At 37.9% G+C, this 26,961-nt stretch overlaps 3 protein-coding genes across 6 annotated transcripts in view; 2 read left to right on the top strand and 1 right to left on the bottom strand.

Annotated features, from left to right (window-relative positions):
* Positions 1 to 18,283, top strand: part of LOC139978324 (receptor expression-enhancing protein 5-like) — a 29,179-nt gene extending 10,896 nt beyond the window's left edge. For both annotated transcript variants that reach the window (XM_071988407.1, XM_071988409.1), the window contains exons 3-5: positions 6,370 to 6,508; positions 7,885 to 8,041; positions 15,162 to 18,283. In XM_071988407.1, the coding sequence (XP_071844508.1) occupies positions 6,370 to 6,508; positions 7,885 to 8,041; positions 15,162 to 15,253 (388 nt within the window). In that variant the 3' untranslated portion in view covers positions 15,254 to 18,283. The remainder of the gene's footprint in view (positions 1 to 6,369; positions 6,509 to 7,884; positions 8,042 to 15,161) is intronic.
* Positions 8,048 to 15,155, top strand: LOC139978322 (uncharacterized). The gene has a single exon (XM_071988403.1). The coding sequence runs from the start codon at positions 8,569 to 8,571 to the stop codon at positions 12,670 to 12,672; it is 4,104 nt and encodes a 1,367-aa protein (XP_071844504.1). The 5' UTR covers positions 8,048 to 8,568; the 3' UTR covers positions 12,673 to 15,155.
* Positions 16,621 to 26,470, bottom strand: LOC139978323 (phosphorylated adapter RNA export protein-like). Of its 3 annotated transcripts, none has more exons than XM_071988404.1 (3): positions 26,170 to 26,470; positions 23,359 to 24,122; positions 16,621 to 22,599 (listed from the first exon to the last, which is right to left on the bottom strand). In XM_071988404.1, the coding sequence occupies exons 2-3, from the start codon at positions 24,079 to 24,081 to the stop codon at positions 22,111 to 22,113; spliced, it is 1,212 nt and encodes a 403-aa protein (XP_071844505.1). In that variant the 5' UTR covers positions 24,082 to 24,122; positions 26,170 to 26,470; the 3' UTR covers positions 16,621 to 22,110. The 3 variants fall into 3 exon arrangements, with proteins under 3 accessions (XP_071844505.1, XP_071844507.1, XP_071844506.1); XM_071988406.1 differs by lacking the exon at positions 26,170 to 26,470 and adding an exon at positions 25,952 to 26,086; XM_071988405.1 differs by lacking the exon at positions 26,170 to 26,470 and adding an exon at positions 25,913 to 25,934.
* Between the last annotated feature and the right edge of the window lie 491 nt (positions 26,471 to 26,961).

Consider the following 26,961-nt stretch of genomic DNA (forward strand, 5'->3'; position numbering starts at 1 on the left):
ATTAATTAGGAGAGGACCCACCATACAGAAGATGGACCATTAACTCTATACTTGGTATGAGAGAGAAGGACCATTAACTCTATATTTGGTGTGAGAGAGAAGGACCACGCCATACAGAAGATGGACCATTAACTCTATACTTGGTATGAGAGAGAAGGACCATTAACTCTATATTTGGTGTGAGAGAGAAGGACCACGCCATACAGAAGATGGACCATTAACTCTATACTTGGTATGAGAGAGAAGGACCACGCCATACAGAAGATGGACCATTAACTCTATACTTGGTATGAGAGAGAAGGACCACGCCATACAGAAGATGGACCATTAACTCTATATTTGGTGTGAGAGAGAAGGACCACGTCATTGCTTGATAAAACCAAGTTATGCCATCTCCACATAACTTTGTACAGTACAGTATGTTGGAGAAACATGACTTTTGTTAAGGTAAAAGCTTTTTCATAAATAACTGTGTTCATCAAACTCATTCAGTCTGAAAAGCTCCCATAAGGGCCATTGGTTTTAGTACTGCTAGCTACCTAGTTATGCAAAGCATATTGATTTGCTGCCCCAATGGTATATATTTGCCTGTTATATTCTATTCCATCTTTTTATGTGGTGAACACTTTAGAAATAGATTCACAGCTTTATACCAGTTACTGTTTATGTCTGAAACTAACTGTTCGGTACTACAGTATGTGCATGGACACAATGTACGTTGAAATAAGTAGTGTATGGTAGTGGTGGACTAGTGGTACAGTACAGTATGCACATACCAGCGACAATTTTAATCAGTTGCCCCCCTCCCCCGCTAGAGATAAAATACTAAAAACAATGGAAACTGAGGCATTCATGTTGCAAAAACCTCATATAATAGCACAGGTCTCAAAGATTTTAATTACTGACTATTGTCATGGGATTTGTGGTACAATTTAAAAATTTATAATTTTATAATCAGAGGACACACTGATAATTCTGAGAAGTTTTGTTTCTTCTGTTATAGACCATGCTGTGCATATTAATGCATAAACTTTAGTCTTAATGAAAGATTAATTATGCAATTAGTGCCTTAATTAATGCTCATTGTAATGCTAAACTAGTAATTAGTATGTCATTGTCATGGTTGTAAATGTTTCTCTGTGGGGGGGGGGGGGAGGGAGGCAGAGCAGATTGTATTGAAGTACTGTAATCATGAAACAGTAAAAAGATAAATCCTTATAACAGTTTAACGAGTTTGAAAACTGATATGGAAGATAAAATCACATAAGCACTTGATATGTAGGTACATACTATATATGTATTTATCTTTACAAGTGTAGCATCACTTGACATTTGGCTTTGCATACTTGTAATGTACACACATGGCCTTAGTCTATTCTACATACATGAAAGGAATGTTTCCCTGTAGCACTACACCTACTGTATCAGGAGGTGTTTTGGAGACGTGAATATATTCATGAGGATTTGCGATCAATTTTCAAGTGAGCAGTCAGTTTGTCAGAATCAGGACACAGAATTAACTTGTAAATAGTGTGTTTCAGCTACTGAAATCTAGAATTTGGAAGTTTATTGCACCCAATAGAATCATGTCACATTATTACATATTATGTTGCAAAATGGCTTTATTTGAATAGAAGTTGTCAAAAGACCAGAGAGAGATATATGAACATTAGATTCCTTGCAGTTAGCATTTACATGTGGGATTAAAGTAATGCTATTGTTTTTTTTTTACTTTTCTTTGTTAAAACTCTATAAAGTCTAGAGACATAAGACTTGTATTTTGGTGACCTGAGTTTGGTCATCCCAACATGGAAGAGTTGGGGAAGGAAGTTACTTTATACTTTACATACTGTATGTCATTGAGTGTCCTAAAGTTTGCTTCATGAATACTACTGTATCAATTGTTGGGCAGGGTTGCTAATTGTGATACAGACCGAACAGTACTGTATGTGTTCTCTACACACAGAATTAATAGCTCTGTCCGGGTGTCCTGATGAGAACTGATTCCTACTAATGCAGATGTTAACAGGGTCAAGGTTACAGCGCTTCCAATGATAGTTATTAACAAATCAAAGGACATAACAATACAGCATACATAAGAGATGAAGTGAACTTTTAACTTTCTGTTTGTATGCTACAGTACATGTAATGCTCTGGTTTAGCCACAGTACAGTATGGCTGAGTCAAACAGTACATGTTTGTGCTGTATTGCATTGGGAATAATTTTCAATGATATTGAATAGCAAAACACTATAGATTATGAAAAAATGGGAATGAATACACAGCTAATATTCTATTTGTGTGTGTTCACTGGACATACAGTACCTCAGCACAAGAGTGGGTGAAGATATTGATCTTGCCAGGTGCCAAAGTGAATTTGTACACAGTCAGTGGGCTGCAACACTGCAACAGGATATATACCCATGTGACAAAAATGAAAATATTGCAATAAATGGGAAATGAAAAATGAGAAAGTTTTACATATACATAGTCCGTCCGTTTTGTCGTAATTCTGTATCCTATGACAAATAGCAAAGTACTGTATGTGTACTGTACATATTCCGTATATTTCCATACTGTAATAATACATGGAGAGCTTTAATTTGAAAACCCTACTGGCTGTGTAAAGTTTGCTAGTGGGACGCAGTTTGTACTGCACCTGTGCTATAGTGAAGTACATCCTTAAATATACAGGGCTTAACAGGACATGTATGTAGTATGTTCTGTATTGTACAGCGATTAACTCTGAAGAATCATATATACAAAATGGACAAATTAGATCACAGCTACTATATGTATTCAAAGATAACTAAACACTAGGCAATTTTTTTATGCACAGAAAGTTACCATTTTTTGCAAAAACGAACATTGGTAAAACTTCAAAACTGTTTGGAATGCAAAATGTGTACACTTACTCACTTAGTTATTCCCCTATTGCATTGTATTCATTATTATACAAGGTTTTTGGTCGTTAGTGGCTACAGTAATTGCTGCATAGTGTTTGTACATGTATAGCTTGGTACATCTGTAGACAGTAATTGCCTGCATAGTGTTTGTACATGTATAGCTTGGTACATCTGTAGACAGTAATTGCCTGCATAGTGTTTGTACATGTATAGCTTGGTACATCTGTAGACAGTAATTGCCTGCATAGTGTTTGTACATGTATAGCTTGGTACATCTGTAGACGGTAATTGCCTGCATAGTGTTTGTACATGTATAGCTTGGTACATCTGTAGACAGTAATTGCCTGCATAGTGTTTGTACATGTATAGCTTGGTACATCTGTAGACAGTAATTGCACATAGTATAGTACCCTTATTTTGAACAAAAACTAGTTACCAAGGTTATTATTGCTGCCGTAATACTGTACATAGTAATTGATCCTATTATACAAAAGAGAAAAAAAAAAACGAGTCCATTCGAAAGGGAATAGACACACTGCACACATGGATCATGGATCACGGTAGATAAATATTTAACAAGATCTCAGTAGCCAAAAGGTGGAAGAAAATCTATTCCTTTCTTTGACGAGTGTAACGATAGAAATAGTTTCGTTGCTTCTTCTTGTTGTTCTAGTGATTGATCTTGTTTCATTGTCTTGCCTGAACAGTTTTGTATGTCATTGTTTGGTAATATTTCATTATCATTGTAAAGCAACAAGGTCACATGCTAGCATTCAATGTTTGACATATCTATTGTACATGGATTTAAAATGGAGAATAGATATTGACTTTCAGGGGCAAAACTAGGTATCTGACCTTATACAGTCCCAGTAATGCACAGCTGTGGGTTAAAGGGGTAATATAGTGACACAAACAATACTAGGTAGGCTAAATTTATGGCCACAAAGTCAAACACCAAAAACACATCACTTTGGCTTTGTGTGTAGACAGAATATCTACAGTAGTTGTATGGTATGCCTTACGTTGTGACAAGTTGTATTGTGTGTGCAAACGTGAAGATTAGAATAAAAAAAGATAGAAAAAAAGAACTAAACTACTTACATGCAAGCACTTACTGAACAGTACTTAAAGAGAATATATTGTGTACTAGTTCTACATGTTTGTAACAAATAGAAAGTGAAAGAAGGAACTTGATATTTTCAGCTTCTGTATTTTTCGTTTTTCCACTTTACAAAGAGTACAGATACTTGAATGTATGCTTAATTGGTAATTGTCCTATGAGTGCTGGCTGCTTCATACCATTCATACACACTATATAACAACCTTCATATATAATGGGAAGACGAAAGCCATCCTTCAAATGCATCTCAAAAGAGTTAACATGTTGGCCATCTGTCCATACGATAAATAATGAAGAGCAATTAAGACATCTCTACTGCTTATTGCAGGGTTGCCTGATTAGTCTTGTTTAACAGTATGGTACTACCCTGCACTCTGAAATCAACATTCACTGTTTGCCTTAAAGGAGCCTCTTGCAACTCTACTTCAGATGGAAAATGTTGGTGTCCGTACAGGGTATTCAAGACTGTACTGTTATGTAGTGTCTGGCAAATATTTTAAAGTGGCTTCAGGATAAAGTTACAAATTTTGAATGTCTGTCTGCATCCTTTGACATGCACTCTTTCGTTCTATTAGCTGGATATGAAATATGATTCCATTTATTTTTAACATCGTTAATGGTTTTGAGGTTTAGACATTTTAATCATGAGTCATTAACAAAGCTATAAAGTCAATATAAGGGTACAAAATCTACTACATGTTTCTTGTATAAATTTATCTCTCACAACGGCAAATTTGAATAGAAATTTGCCGGCTGTATAGGATACCAGATATTACATATCCCTAAGTGATTAATTGATTTTTCCATTTTCTGATCAATAATTCATTGGCTTTGTGAATACATTACAGTTTTTAGCTGAGCACTGTAAAGTCTGTTGTGAAAGCCCTTAGTACTAATTGTAGGGTAGTTTATGGCTTTACACAACATTGTAGTACTTACAAGCATTTTGTCATGTTTGCATAGACAGGTTTTTACAAGCTGTTTCACACGTACTGTGGATGCTAAAATTGTGCTCTGTAGCGATTTTATGAATTGCTTCAGACGACAAGAAACAATATCTGTACTGTTTGCAGACTAAGCTGAACTTGTGTTAGGACTATTTGTTCAGGAAATACCGAATCTGTGTGCTTAGCAGTCCTAGGTCTTGTTTATTATATTTTTAAGATGAGTCAAGTGATAAAGAATATAATAAAGCAGATAGCTTACACAGCCTTCAGTTTGACCTTTCCTGTCCTTGTAATGTATACAATGGTAAGTTACTGTACATAGTGATGATAAAGGAGGGCGGTACAGTAGCTCATCTAGTGTGTACAGTTTATTCTGGATTGATCATTTTCCTGAGGTAAAGTTTATTGTGTACATTAAGGAATGAACTGAAGGACATCTGTTAATGTTAAATTGACCTTTTTTTTTTACAGTTTGTTAAGTCTAACCTTTTTGTCAACTTTTTATGTTGAATGCAAGCAATTTGCTGAAGGCCATGGTTGTTGATTTCAAGCCCAGAAATTGCTATCAAGTGTTTGTCTGTTATAAGGTCACTTGAAAGATTGTTGAGTGTAAGAGTTGAGTTGACTGTAACAGAAAAATGGTTGATTATGAAACAGGGTATAATTGGGTTTTACTGGGTGGCTATTCACTGTCAAGAGGTTTTTCTCACCCAAAATTGATAAGAAGAAAAAATTGGCAACAAACCTCAATTTGTATTAAAGTTATTCGAAATCATGCATAATCTATTACAGGTCAAGGGTATGAAAACCTCCCTAACATAATTCAGAAACATAGCAGATTAGAAATTAGATTTTGTACAAGCAGGTACAGTTACAAACAGTGAATCCATCCGGGCAATAAAATGAAATCCCCTAAACATTTTTGAAGATGTTGCATTTTATTACACAACAATATAATTAAAACTACCTTTTGTAACATAGTAACATGCGAAATGTAGCATATCACAGCAGCTTTGATCAACACGATACACAATACACCAACACACCTACTGTACCTCAGTTGAACAAATGTATTGAAAGTTTCTATAGACAAAAAAGTTGTATTGAAATGTAGAAGAAAGTGTCTCTTTCATCTCTGTAGGATTATGGGATTAAACGTTGCACATTTAAAACCTAATACTAATAAATGTAAATAATGCCATGCAAAGATGGTGTCATGTCAGAAGTACATTAGCAACACTGCTGTACAGTAGGTCAAAGGTTAGGAGTCGTATAATCTTCGGCAGTATATACACATCGATCTGCGAAAGACACAGCGAGATGTAAACAAGGAGACGTTTACAACCTCTGGCTCTCGAATTCATGGATGTTCTCTCTTCTTATCTTTCTTTCGCAGCGTAAAGGCCATCGAGAGTGTGAGGAAAGACGACGATACACAATGGCTCACCTACTGGGTTGTCTTTGGCACCTTCAGCCTCGGCGAATTCTTCACAGACCTTTTCCTTTCGTGGTTCCCATTTTACTACTTGGTTAAGGTAAAGTGTAGACCAATAACAGATGTGTTATAAAGGTTGCATATTAGATTGTGTGTATGTGAAACACATATATGCACTGTAATGCATGGTAAAATAGTCTAGACACTGGCTTGTGTCAGAATGGCTCAAATAGAATCACAATGTTGGTAATACACAAGTTCATGGTATTGATATGAACATCATACGTGTTATACAAATTTGATGTCAAGTTTTATGTAGCAGGTTGCATCCTTTACTATGTGTATCCACTTTAACCAGATTCACTCAAGTTACTATGAAACAATCATGTACAGTACAACAAAAGATGTGGAGTTCTTCTTCTTGTCTGAATAGCTGCAATTAGCCTGGTAAATTAATAATGTCCAGATAATGTCTGAAACTTGATTCTTCAGGGAATAAGTTAGTATTTACATTTTGCATAGCAATTTTCACATCGTTTAATTTTCGTTGTTACAGGATAGTGAAAATGTCGGTTGTGTATAGAAAAAGTGGTAAACATCTTTCGATTTTGTTCAGGGATTTATGCATCTCTGCATAGTAATGGGTGATCCAATGTCGGATAGATTATTCCTTTCCTTATACTGAAGTAGGCACAGCTAGGTATGTCTCTTCTCAAATTACCGGTGGGCTTGTTAAAGTTTTTATTAGTTTCCATCTGTTCACTGCTTTCTTAAGGCTTGAAAATCTGTTGCGACATTAATTAGCAACAACCAGATTGATGGTGAGACAGTTGAAGCTGAAAATGTAACCTTAGTTTTTTTAGGACCTTTGGTATCTAGTTCAATAACTATGTGAAATTAAGCATTAGTGCAATGCAGTACTTTGAAATACAGATGTTTGCTGCACCTGTACATCATAACAATTTATATTCACCTGTATTTGCATATACCTTCAACCTGTCTAATTGTAAGCAGTTTTCTCTGTTTTACTGTCAAACATTAAACGAAGAAAAGCTTAACCCATGATTATGAAGTATAAGCAATTCCAGTTTGGTAATGCACATGACTGCCTGTCAGTACTCACATTGATATGATATATGAAATGTATGTTTTAAAAGGTTGTGATAAACCTGTCTCTTAGTTTCTTAATATATTAATGGTTTGCCAGCTGCATTCAATTTACTTTCCAAGTGTATAACACACTAATACAATTGATTTTTTGGGAGGGGGGGGGAGGGGGACAGTTTGATGTTCTCTCGTTGTTAAATGTTCAAAAAAAAACATTTGGTATCTCAAAACAAGGTTTTATATATTCAGAAATCAGTGGTTAATGCGTCTGGCATATAGTAATGCTTTCAATTTGTATCCATTACAAAGCCCACCAACTCTACCCTAAGCAGTGTTGTAATTACCCCCATTTATTTCCTTTTATCACAGATGATCTTCCTCGGCTGGTGCATGGCCCCGATCGAATCCAACGGCTCTAACATCCTCTACCACCGCTTCATCAAGCCATTCGTCCTGAAGCACGAGAAGGAGATCGACAACTCGCTCGACAAGGTGACAGATCTGGCCAGTGCTACTCTGAACGAAGGTGAGGAGAAGGTAGATGAGGTGGAGGTTGAGGAGTTTTTGCCCTCCTTGGAGAGGCATGAGAGTGGTGATGATTATAATTCAGATTCTAGTTCAGACTACAGTGTTGCTTTAACTGATCCACAGATTAGTAGTCATGATGGTGAACTGTCCGACTCAGAGGATTGTGACAGGTCTGATCAGGGTATTATTGGGGTATCAGAGGAGGTAAATGAGGGCGATGCGGTAAGTGAACTGCAGAGTTGTAGCCTGAAAGAAGAGCCTCCTCCTTCTCCAAACTATATTAACAGTCCAGGCGGAGTCGATGTCTCTTCATCTGAGAGAGTAGAGATAAGAAATACCTCTCATGAGTTTGAGACTACTTCAGATGCTCCGCCTAGACAAGAGTCATCTGTGGGGGATGGCGAGGTATACGATAGTCTAGAAGTATCTAGAGGTGCTCTTAATGAAGTAAACAATGAAAGTGTTGATGAGAAATCTCTGTATGTTGTAAGTGCAAGTGGTAACAAAGTGTTTCCAAGTAATGAAATGGAATCAGACTTAGGGAAGGTTGATTTAACAAACGTCTCCTCTTCAAAAGCCTTGCACGCACCGCTGAGGGGATCTGTTGATGTAAGCAAAGGAAATGTGGAAGCCTTACATGGTGACCCAAGTTTGCAGTCACATGCTGGGGATGGAGATGATCAGGCATTACCTTCTGATTGTAAGGGAGATCACACAGAAGATGTTGCAGGTGTGATTAGAGACCCATTTAATTGTGATGAAAATGTTGGTAATTTAATGGCAAGGAAGGATGGGGATGGGGGTGTGGATGATGGCTACACATCAGAAGAAGAAGGGGAACAGGGTACTCCAGATGGTAGTAGCTCAGAGAGCAATTTGGCCAGTGACGGTAGAGTAACTTCATACGTAACAGGAGATGCATCAGTAGCATTGGAAGGTAGTGGTGCAAGTAACACAGGGGTGGGGTTGGTCAAAGGGGGAATGGAAATAAGTGACATGAAGGGAGAGATAAGTGAAAAGAAGGAGGATGGGGTGGAGGAAACAAGAACTACAGTTACTGTTGATTTAAGTCAACTAGAAGAAAGACAGCCAAGCAGTGATGAGATCGGTCAAGGAGAACCAGAGAAAAGTGTGGACAGTGTTACAAGTCTGGACAAAGATGTAAGTGATATCGCTAGTGAAGGTGCGAGTCAGGAAGGAGAAAATGGACAGAGTCACGATACAGATGCAAATAGCGAGGAAAATGTTGTAAATATGTCAGACAAAATGCTGCCAGAAGAGGCTAGTGATGCTGGTTCAAGGAATGCAGATATGAGTCATCAAGAAGAAAGGGGACAATGCCAGGACTCAAATGTAAACAGGATGGGGAACACTACAAGCACTTGGGACAATGTCACCATTTGGCAAGAAGAGGCTAACGATGTTAGTTCAGGGTATGTCATGGAGGATGTAACCGGTAAAGCCGACCTAGAAGAAGATGGTGTTGAAAGGAACGAAAGTGAGGAAATTTGTCCAAGGATAGAACTTGAAAGTGACATTGAAGAGAAGGATGAAGAAGTTGATGAAAGTTGCAACACCATCAGTGAAGTTAGTGAACATCAAACTGTCTTTGGTGAGAGTAAGAGTGTCCAGGATGAAGAGAAAAAGTGTGAGGTTCCTAGCGAGAGAGATGAAGATGAAGAAGAGACAGATGCAGGTGAGAGAGAAGGGGGACTAAACTTGAAGGGAAAATCTGTTTGTGATGATGGGGAAGAAGGGTCCAATCAGGGTTTGTGTTTTATGGACAGTAGTTCTCTTAGAGATCAAACAGCAGAGGCAGATGAAAGATTGAGGGAGGAGGACTGTTCAGTAGAAATGAGTAAGAATGTGGATCCTGATAACGAACCACTTGGAGTAGGTGGAGGAGAGACAAAGGAACAGCTTCAGATGGGAGACTTATCATTCTTAGAGGAAGGGGAAGACCCGGGAAGCAAAGGCTCTCGGGATAAACTGAATGATTTTGGCCATTTGGAGAATGTCGATTCTAGCAAAGCCGAGGCTGCTCTTTGTAGAGAGGACTGTGTAGAGAAGATTAATGCTGGTGCTATTTCTATGAAAGAAATGGAGGCTGAAGAAGATGCAATTCTGTTATGTCAAGACATAAAACCAGGGAAAAGTGCTGAAATTATCTGTGAAGGGAACAAGAACAATAGTTCCAAGAACATATTTGGGGTTCCTCCTGAAGATCACAGGGATGATAGTGGTTTGCCGGAAGACAGAAAAGAGATGAGGGATGAAATAGCAAATGTGGCAGAAGATGAGGATGGTCTTACAAATTTCATCAAAGATGCTAGGTCTTGTTGTCAGGATATAGGTGAAGATGTTACTAAAGATGGTGAAGTGTTGGAAGAGAGGAAGGGCTCAAAGGGAGCAGAAGTGGAAGAGGTCCTCACTAAATCTCTTGAAAGTAGTAGATCCTTCTCTGAGGAGGCTGTTGAAGAGGGTGAAGATGGTACTAAAGATGGTGAACTGTTAGAAGAGAGGAAGGATTCAACGGGAGCAGAAGAAGAAGAGGTCCTCACTAAATCTCTTGAAAGTAGTAGATCCTTCTCTGAGGAGGCTGTTGAAGAGGGTGAAGATGTTACTAAAGATGGTGAACTGTCAGAAGAGAGGAAGGACTCAAAGGGAGCCGATGGGGTAGAAGGCCTCACTAAATCTCTTGAAAGTAGTAGCTCCTTCTCCGAGGAGGTGGTTGAAGAAGGTGAAGATGTTACTAAAGATGGTGAACTGTTAGAAGAGAGGAAGGACTCAAAGGGAGCAGAAGAGGTGGAAGGCCTCACTAAATCTCTTGAAAGTAGTAGCTCCTTCTCCGAGGATGCGGTTGAAGAATGTGAGGCTGTTACTAAAGATGGTGAACTGTTAGAAGAGAAGAAGGACTCAAAGGGAGCAGAAGAGGAAGATGTCCTCACTAAAACTCTTGAAAGTAGTAGATCCTTCTCTGAGGAGGCGGTTGAAGAAGGTGAAGATGGTACTAAAGATGGTGAACTGTTAGAAGAGAAGAAGGACTCAAAGGGAGCAGAAGGGGTAGAAGGCCTCACTAAATCTCTTGAAAGTAGTAGCTCCTTCTCCGAGGAGGCGGTTGAAGAAGGTGAAGCGGTTACCAAAGATGGTGAACTGTTTGAAGAGAGGAAGGACTCAAAGGGAGCAGAAGAGGAACAGGACCTCACTAAATCTCTTGAACAGCATAGTAACTATGTCTGTCAGGAGGTTGGAGGTGATGAAGATGGTGGACAGGAAACTGTTAAGTTTGAAGGCAAGACTTATAATTATGAAGAAATTGAAGATGTAATAGGAGAGAGGTCAGAGACTGAAATATCAGAGGATCAAGGCCAAGAATCAGTCATGGAGGATGGAGAGAGTGCAGACAAAGGCACAGATTCAGAAGTGGACCAGGAGAGCCGCAGTAAAGAAATAGATGAAGATGCTCCTTTCAAGGAGACAGATGAAAGTGAACATGATGAAATTGCGGTCGATGATACGGTCCAAAAGAAACCAAACATTTCCAGCGACACAGAGCAATCTGTGATTATTAAAGGGTTGCAACCTCTGGGTCAGAAAGACACTGAAGAGGGAGAAGGGGAAGGTAAGAAGAAAGGAGACGCTGGGAGTGGCATCATAGATCAAAGCCTCCTTCAAAGGGAGGTGGTTGGTGGAGAGGTGGGTGAAGGTATCATAGCAGAAGACGTAAGTGATGAGCCTAATGCAAAGATCATGGCTGATAATGGATTATTGGTTCAGGAGGAAGCAGATTCTGATGATGATAGATTACTGGACGAGACAAGAGGGGATTCAAGTCAGGATGAAATGTTGAATGAGAAGCAAGTGGCTGCTCCTACCAGACATCTGTCAGACAGTTTTACCAGTAGTGATGAAAGACAGATCGAGGATGAACCGGATAACCTGATCGCAGGAGTAGTGGAACAAGACATGGAATGTAGTGAAGAAGCCAGGGCTGACAGAGAGGGCGCTAAGTGCACTCGAGCTGAACAAGATTTCAGAGAAGTAGAAATCTTGCTAGAGTCTTTAGAAGATGTTAAGCATCGGTCATTAAGCGGTGATGTGGTCCTCACTGACATTGAAGTATCCGATAAGCGCCAACAAGTCCAGCAGACTGCAATAGAAAGAACACAAGATACTGATCATCATTTCGAAGACGCCGTCATCAGAAATGACACAGACCTCACCCAAGCTGAAAGACGTGTCAAGGACTTTGAATATCAAGAAGATGAAACCATTGAAGTCAGTCCAGGCTCACTTCAGATGACCAACCTTGATGAAGTGAGGGATTTAGAGGCCATTGAGGGCAATGAATCATCTGGTGTAATTGTGCAGGTAGGAGATCCGGGTATGTCTGACAACAGACAGGTCGAGCTGGACCTAAATGCAGGCAGAGGAGAAGACAATGTTGGAGCTACTTCTCTGTATAATTCTGATCATGGGGTGTCATCTAGTCGTAGAGAAACTACTGTCACCAGCACAGTGCTTTCAATAAAGTCTAAAACAGTACTGGAAGGAAACTCCCTCAAATCCTTAAATGTCATTGAGACGAATGTAACGATTGAAACACGATCTGAAGCCATAGACAGTTGAGCTGATCAATTACTTTATACAGGAGACCCTCGAAACAAGAAAGATTTAAGTTTAAGTTCTTCCCAGGGGTCAAAAATGAAGTATTGTAGCTATATGATACTATCTTTGCAGATTGTGATAAGTGGCCTTTTGAAACGCACTCAGAAATATTCAATCTATAAGTTTATATCTGGAACTGCTTGCAGCTATATCAACCGCTGTGAATTATTATTTGTCTCTGTTGTGGAAGTATACTCTATACTCTACATTGTGTGTCAAACACACAAATGTACCTTATGCCTTTGAAGCTGCTCTAAAGAAAAACAACCAAATTTCTATCCCTGGAACTGAGTCTTTTGTTTGCTAATTAAGAGTAGTCTTTGATATTTGTCTGGGTACCTAGAATTTATGCTGCTTTTTAATGTAACGTTAAGTCCGATCAGTCACAGATTAGATTTTAATTACCTAATTAAAGAAAGGAAAGTGACCATCTTAGATTGTAGCACTTGGAGTCTGCTTAAGGATGGTGAGTCAACCAATACTCGGAATAAAAAGGTTAAAACTAATGTTCCCCTAGCTTGGGTAGTTTGGAACAATTTTTTTTATTTTTTTATTAAAGCTACTTTTGACTGTGCTGCTGCATTCAGGGTCTGTTTCTGAACACTAAGTTACCACAACACCTAAAGAAGGAGAATATTTGAACAAGTAGTCGTGGAATGTAGGATGTTATTGAAGACTCATCAATAATTAATGTTGATTGGTTTAACTATCCTAGGTGACTTTAATTGCCAAAGCTGCCTGGGGTATACTTTGATAATTCCAGAAACTCTAGAATATGTCAAGAGAAATGCTGTATTTCTCAAACTCTGTTTCTGCCAGAGACTAAGTTATCTGGGCACTGCTTTGCAAAATACTATTGATAAAATGAGGAAACTGCAATAGGAATTACAAACATGAAGAACAGTTGTTGTACACACAAACTGAACGATGTTCAATGCCAAGTGAGAATGTAATGTAAAAAATGTAATGTAACATTATTTGCTAAGCTGTTTTTTTTGTTTTTTGTTGAGTGTGCTAAGTTGTTTTTGCTTTTGTTGTTTTTTTCATTCATTTATTTATTTTTTATTTTTTTTGGTTTTGTTTGAATTGTTTCATATTTTATTTTTCAAAAGAAGAACTGTAACATCTTGATAACATATTCAAGATTTTGTGATGTAATGATGAAAGCAGAGTTCCCACTGCAGAAAGTAACCAGAGTACTAACAAAACATTTACCTTTCACTGACACTTATGGCTTTCACAAGAGACTTTAGTTGAAATTCATAAATGTTAAATATCATTTCAGAGCAAGGAAATGGCTCACAAAGGATATAATGTTAGCTGATGTGAATCTTGTTATTAATTAATATATAATATGTATGCCATGTTTGGATTTGAAGAACTATCATATTGTAGCAATTTACATTCAGTTATTTACACGTCTCACACTGCTACGTAATGGTATGTTCTGTGATAACTCTGAGATTGTCTGTTATCCACACAGTTAACACTCTACTGTATCTACCCATGTAATCAAATCGACCAACAATCTTAACAGCATTGTTTAAAACTTTCTACATCAGCATATTCTATCTATTTTATCTGAAAATATCAATGAGCCACTTTCATTTTAAACCGCATAAATGAAGCAGCGAATATGCATGAGGGGTTAAAAAAATGGGACATCATAGTCTTTTTTATGTGTGTTGCTTGCTCTTGATGTATCATTTCATTGCTTTTGAGTGTTACTAGCTTGAATATTCTTGAAAAGTCTCCCTGGTATTTAAACGACTCTCTAAAATACCTGAATATTTTATCCATCATTAGGATACTGCTCTATGCATTATAGACGGATAGTTAAAACAAAAAGAATTTACCATGGATGTTTCATCCATCATATCAAATAACTGTTAACGTGGCTACAGAATCTTTTAATTGTGCCCTGTCGTACATATTTGGTAAAACAATTATTCCGGGTATGTAGTAGTAGTAGAGTAGGAGCACTCTATTCAATTTGGTCAGTAATTTACCTTTATTGATCTATTGAGAGCATCAAAACAAATGAAAGATATAACAAATATCTATTGATACATTTGGGTATTACATACCGTCAGTAAATGGAAAGACATCCCATTATTTGTGAATGTCAAACGGCTTGGTTCAGAATTTTGAAAAAATGACAGCCCCAGTTGGAAATACATTATTCAGATAGCGCCATACATAGTAGGTAGACTCCATCCAAGAATAATGTAATCTTACTATTTCAGTTCATGCCTCGTTGTTACTATGTATGTATGTATTCGTCATCTTACAGTATCTGCTTAAGATGTAAACATGGTTCATTGGGGCGTTGTGCTTTGATGTAAAAGAAGCTCATTATTCCATGCAAAAAGTAAGCTAGCTGCTGCTACCATCACTCAAACATGTCTCTCTTTTTTTTCTCTCTCTCCCCTCTTTGCCTCCCCCCGCAGCCCAAGAAGCAGCCAAGGAAGCTGCCGCCGAGGCCGCTGCCGAGCAGATGAGAAAGTCCTTGGATGCTGACAACAGTGCCAAGCTGGACTGATGCTGCATCATGGGAACAAGAAGCATTAGCATGCATTTCAGGAGCCCTAAACCACTCAAGATTCTGGCCCAAGACATTTTCTCTCCGTCTCGTATAGCCCGTTTATAGTAGACAGAGGAATTGCCAATCATTCTTTTCTGCGCCTCTTCACTTCTCTCTTTCATAACAAAAAGCAACATGAAACAAAACAAAAATAGTTGTAATAAAGTATCACATTTTTCTTGGATCGCTGCCGCCAATGTGGTCGTCCTGTCTTTTATGTCACTCTGATCATCTTGCAGTGCCGGTCGGTGCAGTGTCACCATAGTTACGTCTCTACGTAATTTCTGCACCGAGGATGCCACATACGTATATCGGTACCCAACAGTTCTTTTCAAACCGAAAGGACAATTTATCACCTTTTCATGATAATTGTGGATTGAAATCTAGTGGTCTAAAATCTTCAAAATGTCTGTGTAAATTTTTAGAATGTTGAAAGTCTTGTGGCCTTAGTTTCCTGTTTTTTTGACACCCTTTTCATGTAGTTTTTGCATAAAATTAATTATGCATACTTGTGGTAGTACTTGTGTCTGCTTTATAAAATTATTATTCCTTGGCTGTTTTAGTTGAGGTCCATTTGCCCACAGAATACTTCCCCCTTATATCCAGCCCCATCAAAAGTTTCCTCTGTGTATTCTCTCTAGCAGGGTGTTTTTTGTCAATTCAATTTCTCAAGAATGCCTTGTGGATTGCATTCATGTTTTTACTATTATTGTAATTGTCTATTGTAATAAGTGTGATATTTACAGAGTAGTATAACAACCATATAGTCACCACAATGAGCAACTGGTCTTTCATATCACATTGCAATTTTGTTATCTGGCAAAACCTGACTTTTTCTATCAAAAACAATTATCCAGAAGCTATAGCATGTTAATTGGTCATGGATGCAAAATGAAAAAATAATTGAAAAAGTTAAGAACTAGCAAAACTGTTATAGGTATCCGAGATTCAAAGTTTGTCCATAATTAACACATAGATACCTGGCAAAGACGTATGGCAACTTTAACTCTTCCTTAACGAGGATTTAATCGGAAAACAAAACAATCAGAAACGAATATCAAAAGAAAATTTGATGGTGCATAATATTTTTTCTTCGGAACAAGGTACCAAAGGTCTCACGGTCATATTACAGTATAAAGTTAAAGTTTGTTAGGAATGCCCGCCCCTCTTAATTTTGTTCTTCTTTCTTTTTCTTTGCTCCTCGTTTTAAATGGCAGCATTTGCTGACTAAATCTTCTTTTTTCTTTTTAAATCTTTCACTTAGTTTTGCTTCCAAATTAGTAAAGAGCAATCTTCATCTCATTTTGTCTTCTTATTATTTTTGGTTTTCTTCAAATTTTCTTTTCATTTTAGTAGATTTTGCAGTTTTGCCTTGCAACAGTCATACTGCAGTTACGTTTTTTTGTCATCCTCATACGCTAAACGTACTTTTTGTTTGTTCCGGCCACGGACAATCAGCGACACTGCCACCATCACTCAAAATCATCAACAATGATATCAACAATAGCGCCCTCCATCATAGATTAACAGTATTTAATATGCATTTAAATAGTAACAAATATTGCCCTAAAAATCAATCTTGTGATTTGCATCTCTAATACCTAAGGGATTGTATCATCACTGGTTCCATTTTGGATAAAGAAGTTGAACTAAATTCTTAGACTAAACTATCAAGGAAACAGGTGTAAATTTTCTAACAATGGTGTTGTGTTGTGCATTTTCTTACTTTTGGTTTTGTGTAGTAATTGTTCTTTTTGGACAAGTGGTTGTATTGTTGTAAAAGTTGCTGGTTTTAATGTCGGTGAATTAATCTTCAAATTTTTTTCTTCCAATGAGTATAAAAGCAAGATTTAATGATGTCGTATGTTAAATTATTTATCGATAATAATTGTGCCCCCGTGTGGAATTATTCTCATATCAATATAAATTTACGTTTGCATATATGAATTTTACAGTCTTTTGTCCAAGCCTTTCAGACAAATTTGACAGAGAGAAAATTGTATTAAATTAAAAAAAAAACGATACACACCTACTCAAGGAGAACAATTGTAGTAGTTTTTGCTCATCGAGTCAATATACATATCACTTTCCTCTTATTTTACAAAGATTGCAGAATGTAGGGACATTGTTTTCCACCATTTTTGCAACTTTTGAACTATACTGAAAAAGAGTCCATCATTATTGAAACATCACCTTGCAGCATTTTGACTAAGATCAATCGTAGCTGCTTCACATTTGATGTCAACATTGTCATGATCACACAGTCACAGTCTCAATGTAAAGAGACTGGGGTTGGGAGTAGATTACTCTTAACAGTATCATGATTGAGACCTCATACATATGCATGATAAACATAAATATGCAGTAGCAACAGTTGATAATTCCATCTGATGAGCCTAAACAATGTTTTTCATCTGCTGTTGATTGATCAGATATGGACAAATTTTACTTCAGTAAAAAATTGTCAAATGGTATGATTGAAAAGAGTGTTGTCATGAGAGGGTTGATGGGGAGGGGCAAAAAAATGGCAGTCATGTTGGTATTGATCAATGTATCATAACTATATGCTCTGCCTGTCCTACCGTACAAAGGGGAATATTTTGCAAGTGTTTCGTATCTGGACAATAAGTTTCCTGTTGAATGTCCCCTAGTAGTAGAACAATATTTGAGTATGAAATACCATTTCCAACAGGGTAAACCAAAGATTTTAACTGACCAATGAGCTCATCCACTGTGACTGCTGGTCTTTGAAAGGACAACCAATCAAATCAACTAGTTTTTAAGACCTTTCGTAATTAATTAAGTATCTGATTCATTTGCATTATTTCAAAATCATTTTCACATTCTTCGTCAACTTTTTTTTTTCTCTTGACAGTGTTTTCTTTCTTTTGTAAATTAAGCAAGAAAAAAAAGTTTGAAATTAATGTGGATTGTATTTGGTAATGTAATCAACGAAGACAATAAATGTAACTTGGGTAATGGTTGTAATTCCTTCTATGATTCTTTTTATGTGTATATCCATACATATGTAAGTGTGTATGTATTGTGTGGACGCATGCATATACGTGTATATATACACACACATACGTACACACAGCTGTTTTTTACATTCAGACCGAGGACCGCATTGTTTTTCCATTGTTCCAAGTCCACATACCTTAATAGTACCCCTTAAAAATAGAATTCTTGCGAGGACTTCTTTAGAATTCACATCCGAGGACCTGGAATTCTTTTGTTCAAGTCATCAGTCAGAATACAAAACAAATGCACACAAACGTACATACTTACAAGCATAGATACATACAAGTGATTGTAAAACGCAAGTAGCTTAAAAAGCAGTTTGCATAAATATCGTACAACAAATGCAGTTCACTGCCATGCCTAGTTGACATCCTTTGAAGAATAAACCAATTTGAACTCCCTTTTTGCTTGTGGTTAATAAACACATATGGATAGATGCCTGAGTGGACGACAAATTGATTGAATTTTTAACGAAGATATTAATTTCTCAACCACTTCACAGCTAATTACTGCTTTTAATGCCATTTTGATTCATAGTGGCCTCAATTGGGTGATACTTCACTTGATATCATTGAGAGCCTCGATGGCTGCTGGGACAATTATGTCACTGGGCCCCATTTTTAGCTCATACCAGCATGCTGGTGTGAGCTATTGTTACAGTGCGGCGTCTATCACTCTATCCGTCAACGATTGGTAAAACCGCTCCCACTGGCACAGTGCTTGATGGAATTTCATGAAACTTGGACACAAGGACCATTGGGTATAGGGCCATCAGAGATGGTCCGAAATTTGGGGTCAAAGGTCACCTGTGGGCCGTAATGGGCCATTTTGTGGAAATACGCAAAATGCTTCTACAGATTCCATGGTACAATGTTGAGGGTTTGTCACGATAGTACTATGGAAGTTTTACCTTCAGGGTGTTCATGAATTTGAGATCAAAGATCAACTAGGGGTCTTTTGTGGCCCGGGCCGCGGCCCTATATTTTCAAATTGCTCCTGTTCGTACAGTGTATGGCCAGTTATAATGAAACTTGGTCACAACGTTCCTCGGGATGAGAGTTACGAGGGGTGTTCGGAAAATTGAGGTCAAATGTCATTTAGGGGGTCATCGGGGGTCATTCTTTGTAATATTTTCAAATATCTCAATCTCCTCAAGATTTTGATGGATCATATTCAAAGTTGAACTGATGATTGTTGGATTGTGTATGAATAAGGTGATGCCTAATAATTTTTGGTCAAAAGTTAATTAATTACAATTAATCCCCATTGTTTAAAAAAATCTGAGCCTTCACCTTTTGCCAAAGCTCCTTTAATTTGTCTCCCAGTCTCTGCAGTGTTTGTTTACATTTGTGGTTAAGCTCTGCAGAGGCTGTTAGTGGAATTAAAGCAGGACTGGGAGTTGTTATTAACTGTTGAACTGTAAGCATGAGAGCCCTATAGCCAATCAGCACTTGCCGATTCTTAGAAGTCTTTGAGCCTGAGGTATGTAGGCAGCCAGCCAAAATTTTGGCAAGGAGTGCTTCAGGTCTGCTCAGGTAGAGGGGAGAAAGTTTAATAGGGTAGGTCAGTGGTATTGTTTGAGAGAGTGGGTAAAATAGGATTTAAAGGGGGAAAATAGGAATTATAGCCAGTGGTGTGGCCAGGATTCTGCTAACGGAGGGAGGGGGGGGGGGGGTTATCCCTCATGGGCCCAAAATTGGTGGAATCTGAAAAATGGCCTGAAATTTAGTGGGCCATAAAGTTTTGTGGGCCATACATTTTTAAGCTCGAAAAGGTATGAGCTTCTGCACCATTGGTGCTCTAGTTGGAAGTCTTTGTTGTTCCTTATGTATATTATGCAAAATAACAATAGTTTGCCTAATCTGATGTGTCCTTTAACCTCCACAATTGACTTCAGGTCTGTAGCCCTGACTCCCCTTCCCCACCCCCCTATCCGCACACACACTCCTTTATCATTAGGCCTGACTTCCCTTACAGGAAGGGTAAGGTCCATGCAACCTACATGGTTACTTAAATCCTCCAACTTGACACCAGATGTTGTAAATTTCAGCATTAACTTCGGATCAGCCAACAGGAAAGCCCATTTCATATTCAGTATTGCTTCTCACACTAAACTTAATACAACCCCCCCCCCCCCAGTTGGGAGTAGTCAGATTAATTAAACAGCTTTTCATGCTCTAGTGTGATTGATATTTCTATTCCCTTGAAACTGAATATGATTAACTTTCCCAAGAAATGCTGAATCATGTCATAATACAATGAATCCAAGAAAGTTTGGTCCCCTAAACTACGAAAGGGTCTGTCTGAATGAGATACATTAAATTAATGTGTGGAATGTATCAAGAGAATCATCACTGTACCTGTTTCATCAGTGAGTTTAGGTTAAACTGTATCTTAGCTATTACTTTAATACCAGTTAAACAGCCAATTGTCAACAAATCAATTTCATCAAGAGAACTGCTCTTGTTTACCTTCACTAATTACACATTTTTCTCATCACTGGTTAGTCATTTGAGAACAAACTCGCGTCATTTGTAGTCAGTCTGTGTAGTCAAACTGTGTAGTCATGTGAGAACAAACTGTGTAAGCATTAAATCTGCTACAAAAAATGTAACATTTGTCAAATTATTTCCAGTGCCAAAATTTTCTACGACACGAAAGGAAATACCGACTTACAGTCAATTTACAGTAAATGCAAAATTTATTTTCAAGAAAATGCAAAATTCTTTTCAAGATCATGCAAAACTCATTTTCAACTCGATAATGCCATATTTATTTTACACGATAGTGCAAAATTTATTTTCAAGATATTGCAAAATCTCACAAGTGATTTCTGATATGATGGTGTATTTCAATAGAAATTTAATAGGTGAGGTATAAAACTACTTCATTAGAACCTAAAGAAAGTTAAGAAGATAAACAAATTGCACCTGTTAACTTCAGGACAGCACCAAAACAGTTTGAAGTGATGATGATTATGAGAACACGACCTGCGGAAGAAACCCACCTCATCTCCGTTTATTCCCACATCTCAAAGATGCTGTGAAGATAGAAGCTCTTTCAACATCTCTTGTCCTCTCCTCTCTGTACAGTCAACATTTCTGACTCTTGACATTTTGTTGGTATGTCTTTTACTTTAAACAAAGAGAATTATCTTTTAAATAACAATTAAAAATTTGAATACCCCCATTTGACCATTAACATATTTGAAGAAATAGAATGACATAAAATGTCATTTATCTAACCCATTCATTTTAGGAATTAATGTATCCAATCATCAAATATTATAGTGCAGCCGTGAAATTCTTTCAGAGGGAGCATGAGTGAGTCACTAATGTCAATTCTGATTTCCTTTTCCTCTTACGCTCTTTGCTACGCGATGTTCTCTTTTTAATTTCTTAAAAGCACAATTGGTTTTATAATCATCAACTCAGAATGCATAAATAAATGTCAACCTCAAAAGCTTTGTCACTTTTCCCAAATAACTAGGACTATTAAACGTTAATTTAATTCATGTTTGATTCGGTCACAGAATTTGTCGACCAATAACCCCACTCTCTGAACTCCACAGAGCTGGAAACCAACATGAATTTGGTAAACCAAAGAAGGTCGTAAACCAAAGTCTAACCTACAGTGATTCTACTCCGAATTCACACTACTAGATCGAAACTAAAGTCAACTTTTACCCCCACGATTAAATCGCTTTTCTCCTCACACATACATCTTTCCCTCGACTTCAACATCCTGAATTCTCCTTTAGGTTTTAGGGCTAATAGTAATGACGGCAATTCTCATCAATCTGAGATTTCTCCTTCTTCCATCTCATCGGGCTCGACCGTAATGTCGGTTTTAACGATGCCTGCATTCTCTCTGTTGTCAGAATCTTTGCCGACATTTCTATCAACTTTCACTTCTCCTCCGACTGTTCTGTCAACTTTATCTGTCATTGTATTGTCTTTTTCCTCTGTTTCTTCTTCTTCTTCTCCCTTAATACCATCATCCTCTATTTCTCCTCTCCCATGTTTGTCACTTTCATCTTTCTTACCACCAACTTCTGCATTGTTTTCTGACTTCGACTCATCCCTACCACCATCGGTCTGGTTGGTATCCATAGCATTCGTCCTATGTTTTCTCCTCATTCTTCTCCGTCTGGACTTCCCCTCCTGTTTCGATTGGAAATTACTCATAGCGAATATGATGTCTTTCTTTTCTGTCGGAATGTCTGGATCCGTCTTCAAAAGTTGGAAGAAGACACCACCGGGTGTTCTTCTCCGACTTCCATTCTGAAATGAAGAAAAGTTTTTGTATCAGATACATTTTCTTGAAATTGCTAATTTAATATTAAGCAAAAGGAAGGTAACTAACCACTTTAATAGTCAAAGAAGATGTTGTATTGTCGTCCTTAAATTCATGTAGAGAGTTTCAAGATTCCATGTTTTACAGGGAATCATTGCTAACAATGACACAAAACTCACTCGGTAACAGTCAGTCTGTATTCTAGGTACCAGGTTCAGTAAGTACTACAAATGTTACCTGGAGGAATGACATACATGTGCAGTTAGGAACATGAAATGGTAAAGTGATCATAGAGTACATCACATTACTTCACATAATGATCACTTTAAGTAAATGTACATTAGTATTATTTCTCCTTTACTCCTGTGGCCAGGATATTTCTCCCCCTTTCCCCTGGCCCACTTTTGATTTTTGTTTGTGTTTGTTACAGAATTACACTAGAACATAGAATTGTTAGGACAAATATACATCCTGTATCACCCCAAGATCACTACCACATTTGTCTGCTGTAACTACCAGAGCAGTGTACTGTGTATTGGCTTAACCCAGGCATTTACAACCCACAGGTGTTGTGCCACTGAGACTGAACCGATACCACAGAGGTTTGTAAAGACCAGATGGATGCGACCAGACTTTGACCTCTTGTTACACCAGTCTGGCTACCTATCGACACAAGCTTTACAACACATGCATTGCACAGTCAAAAGACTAAGATTAAGACACTTTGTGGCGGTTACTGGACTTACATTAACCATCATGCCTCCATGTTGTTCCAGGTCCCATGTCTCCTCCCAGACAGACATTACCTTCTCGACGCCGAGTTCATCCACCACAGTCTTAACCATCTCTCGTTTGGGTTCCTGCAGGCTGTAAGCTATTTTTCCTGCTAAATCCTTTTTGTGCATATCTGACCTCAGTTTAACATGTTTCATGGAATTACTATACTTTTCTACTCCTTTGGTTTCTCCTGTGTAATCGCCTGTGGACCCTAACCTAGCCTTCACCCCTCTTTGGTTTCCTTCACCCTGTTCCAACCAAGCGTCATCGTGGCTACTGCCGAGAGCGTCGGGAACCTTCCGATTTTTGTTGTCGGCCTTGTCGTCGAAGACGATGGGATTGCCGAGGGGCTGATGTTTGACGGCGCCCTCATCGTTGATTTTAAAGTTGTACGACTCTACGTCTCTCTCCTTGCTACTGTACATGTCGAACTGTGTTATGTCCCTGGCCACCTGCTCTTCCTCTTGTTCCTGGACGACTTCTGCCCATATGTTGTTTCGTTTTCTCTTGAAGCCGCCAGACGTGCTCCGAGCGGGTAAATCCCTCTCTCTCGCCGCACTGGAGACTACCATCGGTGTTTCTTCTTTCTTCTTCTTCTGCCTCTTCCAAGGTTGATCTTCTTCATCGCTATCAGAGGATTCGGAATCAAAAACCTGAGCCGGTTGAGATCGATAGCTGGCGACACTTGACATGGTTAGGTTAGGTCACGTGACGTGTGTAATTATTGAACTCCCTGGAGAGGATGAGAAGAGGGATGGAAAGATAAGGGTTGATTTCAAATAAGAAGAAGTTACAGCAGGTTCATTAGCGAAGAAAACACCCACATCATCACATTCAATCACCATCAAGTTTTGTCCCACGGAAAGCCAGGTCTATCTAGTGTGTGGTTGTTCAACAGCAAATTTGTATGTCCAGCAGCAAATTTGTTTGTCTGAAAAATATGTAGCTGATATAACAAAGAACAATAGGTTCACTGTACATAGGTGAGATGTGTACGTCTGAAAATAAACACCAGCTTCGATCTAGTAAAACTCCTTTTCGGGTGGATCATACTGTGGGCTATTTTGTTGTATTTCAGTTTCTCCAAAGTGATGGAGGATGATGTTGATACCAATAAATCATTTGACCTATTTGGGGGTGTTTGTTTACAATACAATCTGAATTTTGAGGAAACTGCAATATAGTCGTCCTCGGATGACCTCCAAAGCTGGTTTGGTCTTCCGAACAGGAACCATTCCAAATTAAAAACTAAAGGCAACTGTAGGTTTAACAGCAAAACTAGCACTTGAAGATTCCTGCCTTTCTTCTCTATGTGTCTGGTGCAGTGATTTATTTGATCATCATTCCTTTTTTATTTTTTTTTATATCCTTTTAAATTTTATAATCAAATCCAGCCCCAAATCAACTGACCATATATATTTTTAAGTGTTGCAAAGTATTATAATTTCAATGCTCAAAGAACAGCTGGGTTCTTGGTTCTACTGTCCACAAAATGGAATTGTAATGAAGATCAAGTCCTAAGGCTGGGTATACATGTAGATTTAATATCATTCCTGAAAATATAAACAAGCATTTTTAAGTCCATACCAATTAACTCTTCTAAGTTAACTTACTGTTCTAGACTACAGTAACTATTCTACCCACTATTATGGCAGTAAACACACAAGTAAAATCACACTAAGCATGCCTTTTGAGTTATATTAATAAGATCAAACACATCCACAACTCAATACAATAAGGTGATGAAAATCGATTCTCGTAACTTGAGGTGCCATTCAAGTACAATAGTTTTCTCAATCTGAAAGTGAAAATAACAAGTAAACAATTGTATAAGTAATATTTTCATTTTCATATACACAGAACATGCGGTTTTTAACATGCGATTCCAATCTTTGTCTAGTTGCTAATGGAATAAGAATTTGATTTACATCATGGGGTTGGAATGGAAACACAATGTAATTTGGAGTGAAATGCACATGTGTGTACATGTACTGCATATGAACAAATTCAACATGAATCGTTACTTTCCATCATTCTGTTAGCAACATATGGGGGTCAGTCTAATGTTTCTTCATTTGTCCAAATTAAGATTCTGCCCCACATACAGTAATCACTGATAAATGAGCAAATAAAAAAGGTAACAAAATTGACCACGCTTAGCATTAACAATGTACCTTATACCTTGCCCACCCATCACAAAGTGTTCCCTTGCATCCTTATGGATAGCGGTCTTGATTGCAATAGTTACAGTAGGCAGATTTACCTTGTTTAAACTTAAAGGTAGTCAGTATAGGCCCCAAATTATAGCACGCTATAATTCATAGAAGTATTCAAAATGGACTCTCTTGGAGGTCTTTACTCCCCAAATTGTACTCAACCATTTTTAAGTAACACACAAGAAGACTGAATGTCCCAGTTAGGAAAATTTCCTGAAAGGTTTAAATAAAAACAGTTTAAGAATTTTGACCAAAGGTGACCATATTTGAATATCTGGCATATTTGGCCCCAATACAGCATACATACGTGCACAAGTAATACATATCACTTCATTCGCTACGATACCTATGGTGACGGAAAATCGCGGTTATCCGACCGTCGACAGTATTAATATTGAGTGACGGCCACAGCACAGCCTATCGATCGCGTAACTAGATCATGTAGTACAGTAGATTTTCTGGATGTAACAACGACATTCTTCCATTTGTACTAAAAGGTATAAATTGATTGTTCTCGAATTCATACTTTAAAACAAATAATGGCTTACAAGCAGCAATACTCACCAATTAATTGAGTCTCACTCTCAATCACGGAACTTCTGAATTATTTTTTAAGTTAGTTTGGGAAGAAGCCAAAGAAGCAGTACAAAGGTGGCATACTCCTATTACAGACTATATTAATCCGCCTGGATGTTCTCTTAGCTCAGGAAAAGTGTCAAAATGCAGTAGGAAAACATCTCTTTTGATACATTATCAATCAGTATCTGGTTTCTTCTGGCTTGCATGTTAAAGAGCATGATTGAAGTACATGCGGTGTTAAAATTAGGTCAATTGAGGCAATTTTAGAACCCTTATGCCTCCCAGGAGCAGCGTACGAAAATTGTTTACTACTGGGTGAAGAGGTTTGTTTACAAGTAACGAAAATTTCCGGCTCGGATAGCAAAAATTCTTCACTGTCATGATACGGAAAATTGATGGTACCATGAAAGGCCAACTTGTCAGCTATCCAGTGATGGGTAGCGTTTAGCTAGTGAGAACCTCTATCTAGATTTAGAGCCAAATTACTTTGGTGATTTAGTGTGTAAGTCAATGGGGCTTTTAATGGGCGTATGCTACCCTGAGAGTCAGATCTAGGTAGAACAGAATTAAATAATGTGCAAAATGCTCTTTCAGAGCCTTGTAATGGTGGGTCGCTAACACCGACCCAAACATGCTGCAATATCGTTCGTTAAGTCAGCATGTCTTTATTGACCCAACTTATTCCCCTTCCTTTTCTATCCAGTTTAAGTAACTTTAGTTCTACATACTGTAGTATTAAAAGCCCTAAACAATGAAATTGAAAGGCTTACTTTGCCT

This window comes from Apostichopus japonicus, chromosome 13 (genome assembly GCF_037975245.1).
Source record: "Apostichopus japonicus isolate 1M-3 chromosome 13, ASM3797524v1, whole genome shotgun sequence".
Classification (NCBI taxonomy): Eukaryota; Metazoa; Echinodermata; class Holothuroidea; order Aspidochirotida; family Stichopodidae; genus Apostichopus; species Apostichopus japonicus.

What these genes read in the sequence shown, in the direction of transcription:
- LOC139978323 (XM_071988404.1), bottom strand. Translation starts at nt 24,081, where the DNA reads ATGTCAAGTGTCGCCAGCTATCGATCTCAACCGGCTCAGGTTTTTGAT. An exon ending in ATGGAGGCATGATGGTTAAT is followed by an intron (nt 22,600 to 23,358) that starts GTAAGTCCAGTA and finishes TCTTCATTTCAG; the next exon opens with AATGGAAGTCGGAGAAGAAC.
- LOC139978322 (XM_071988403.1), top strand. Translation starts at nt 8,569, where the DNA reads ATGGAATCAGACTTAGGGAAGGTTGATTTAACAAACGTCTCCTCTTCA.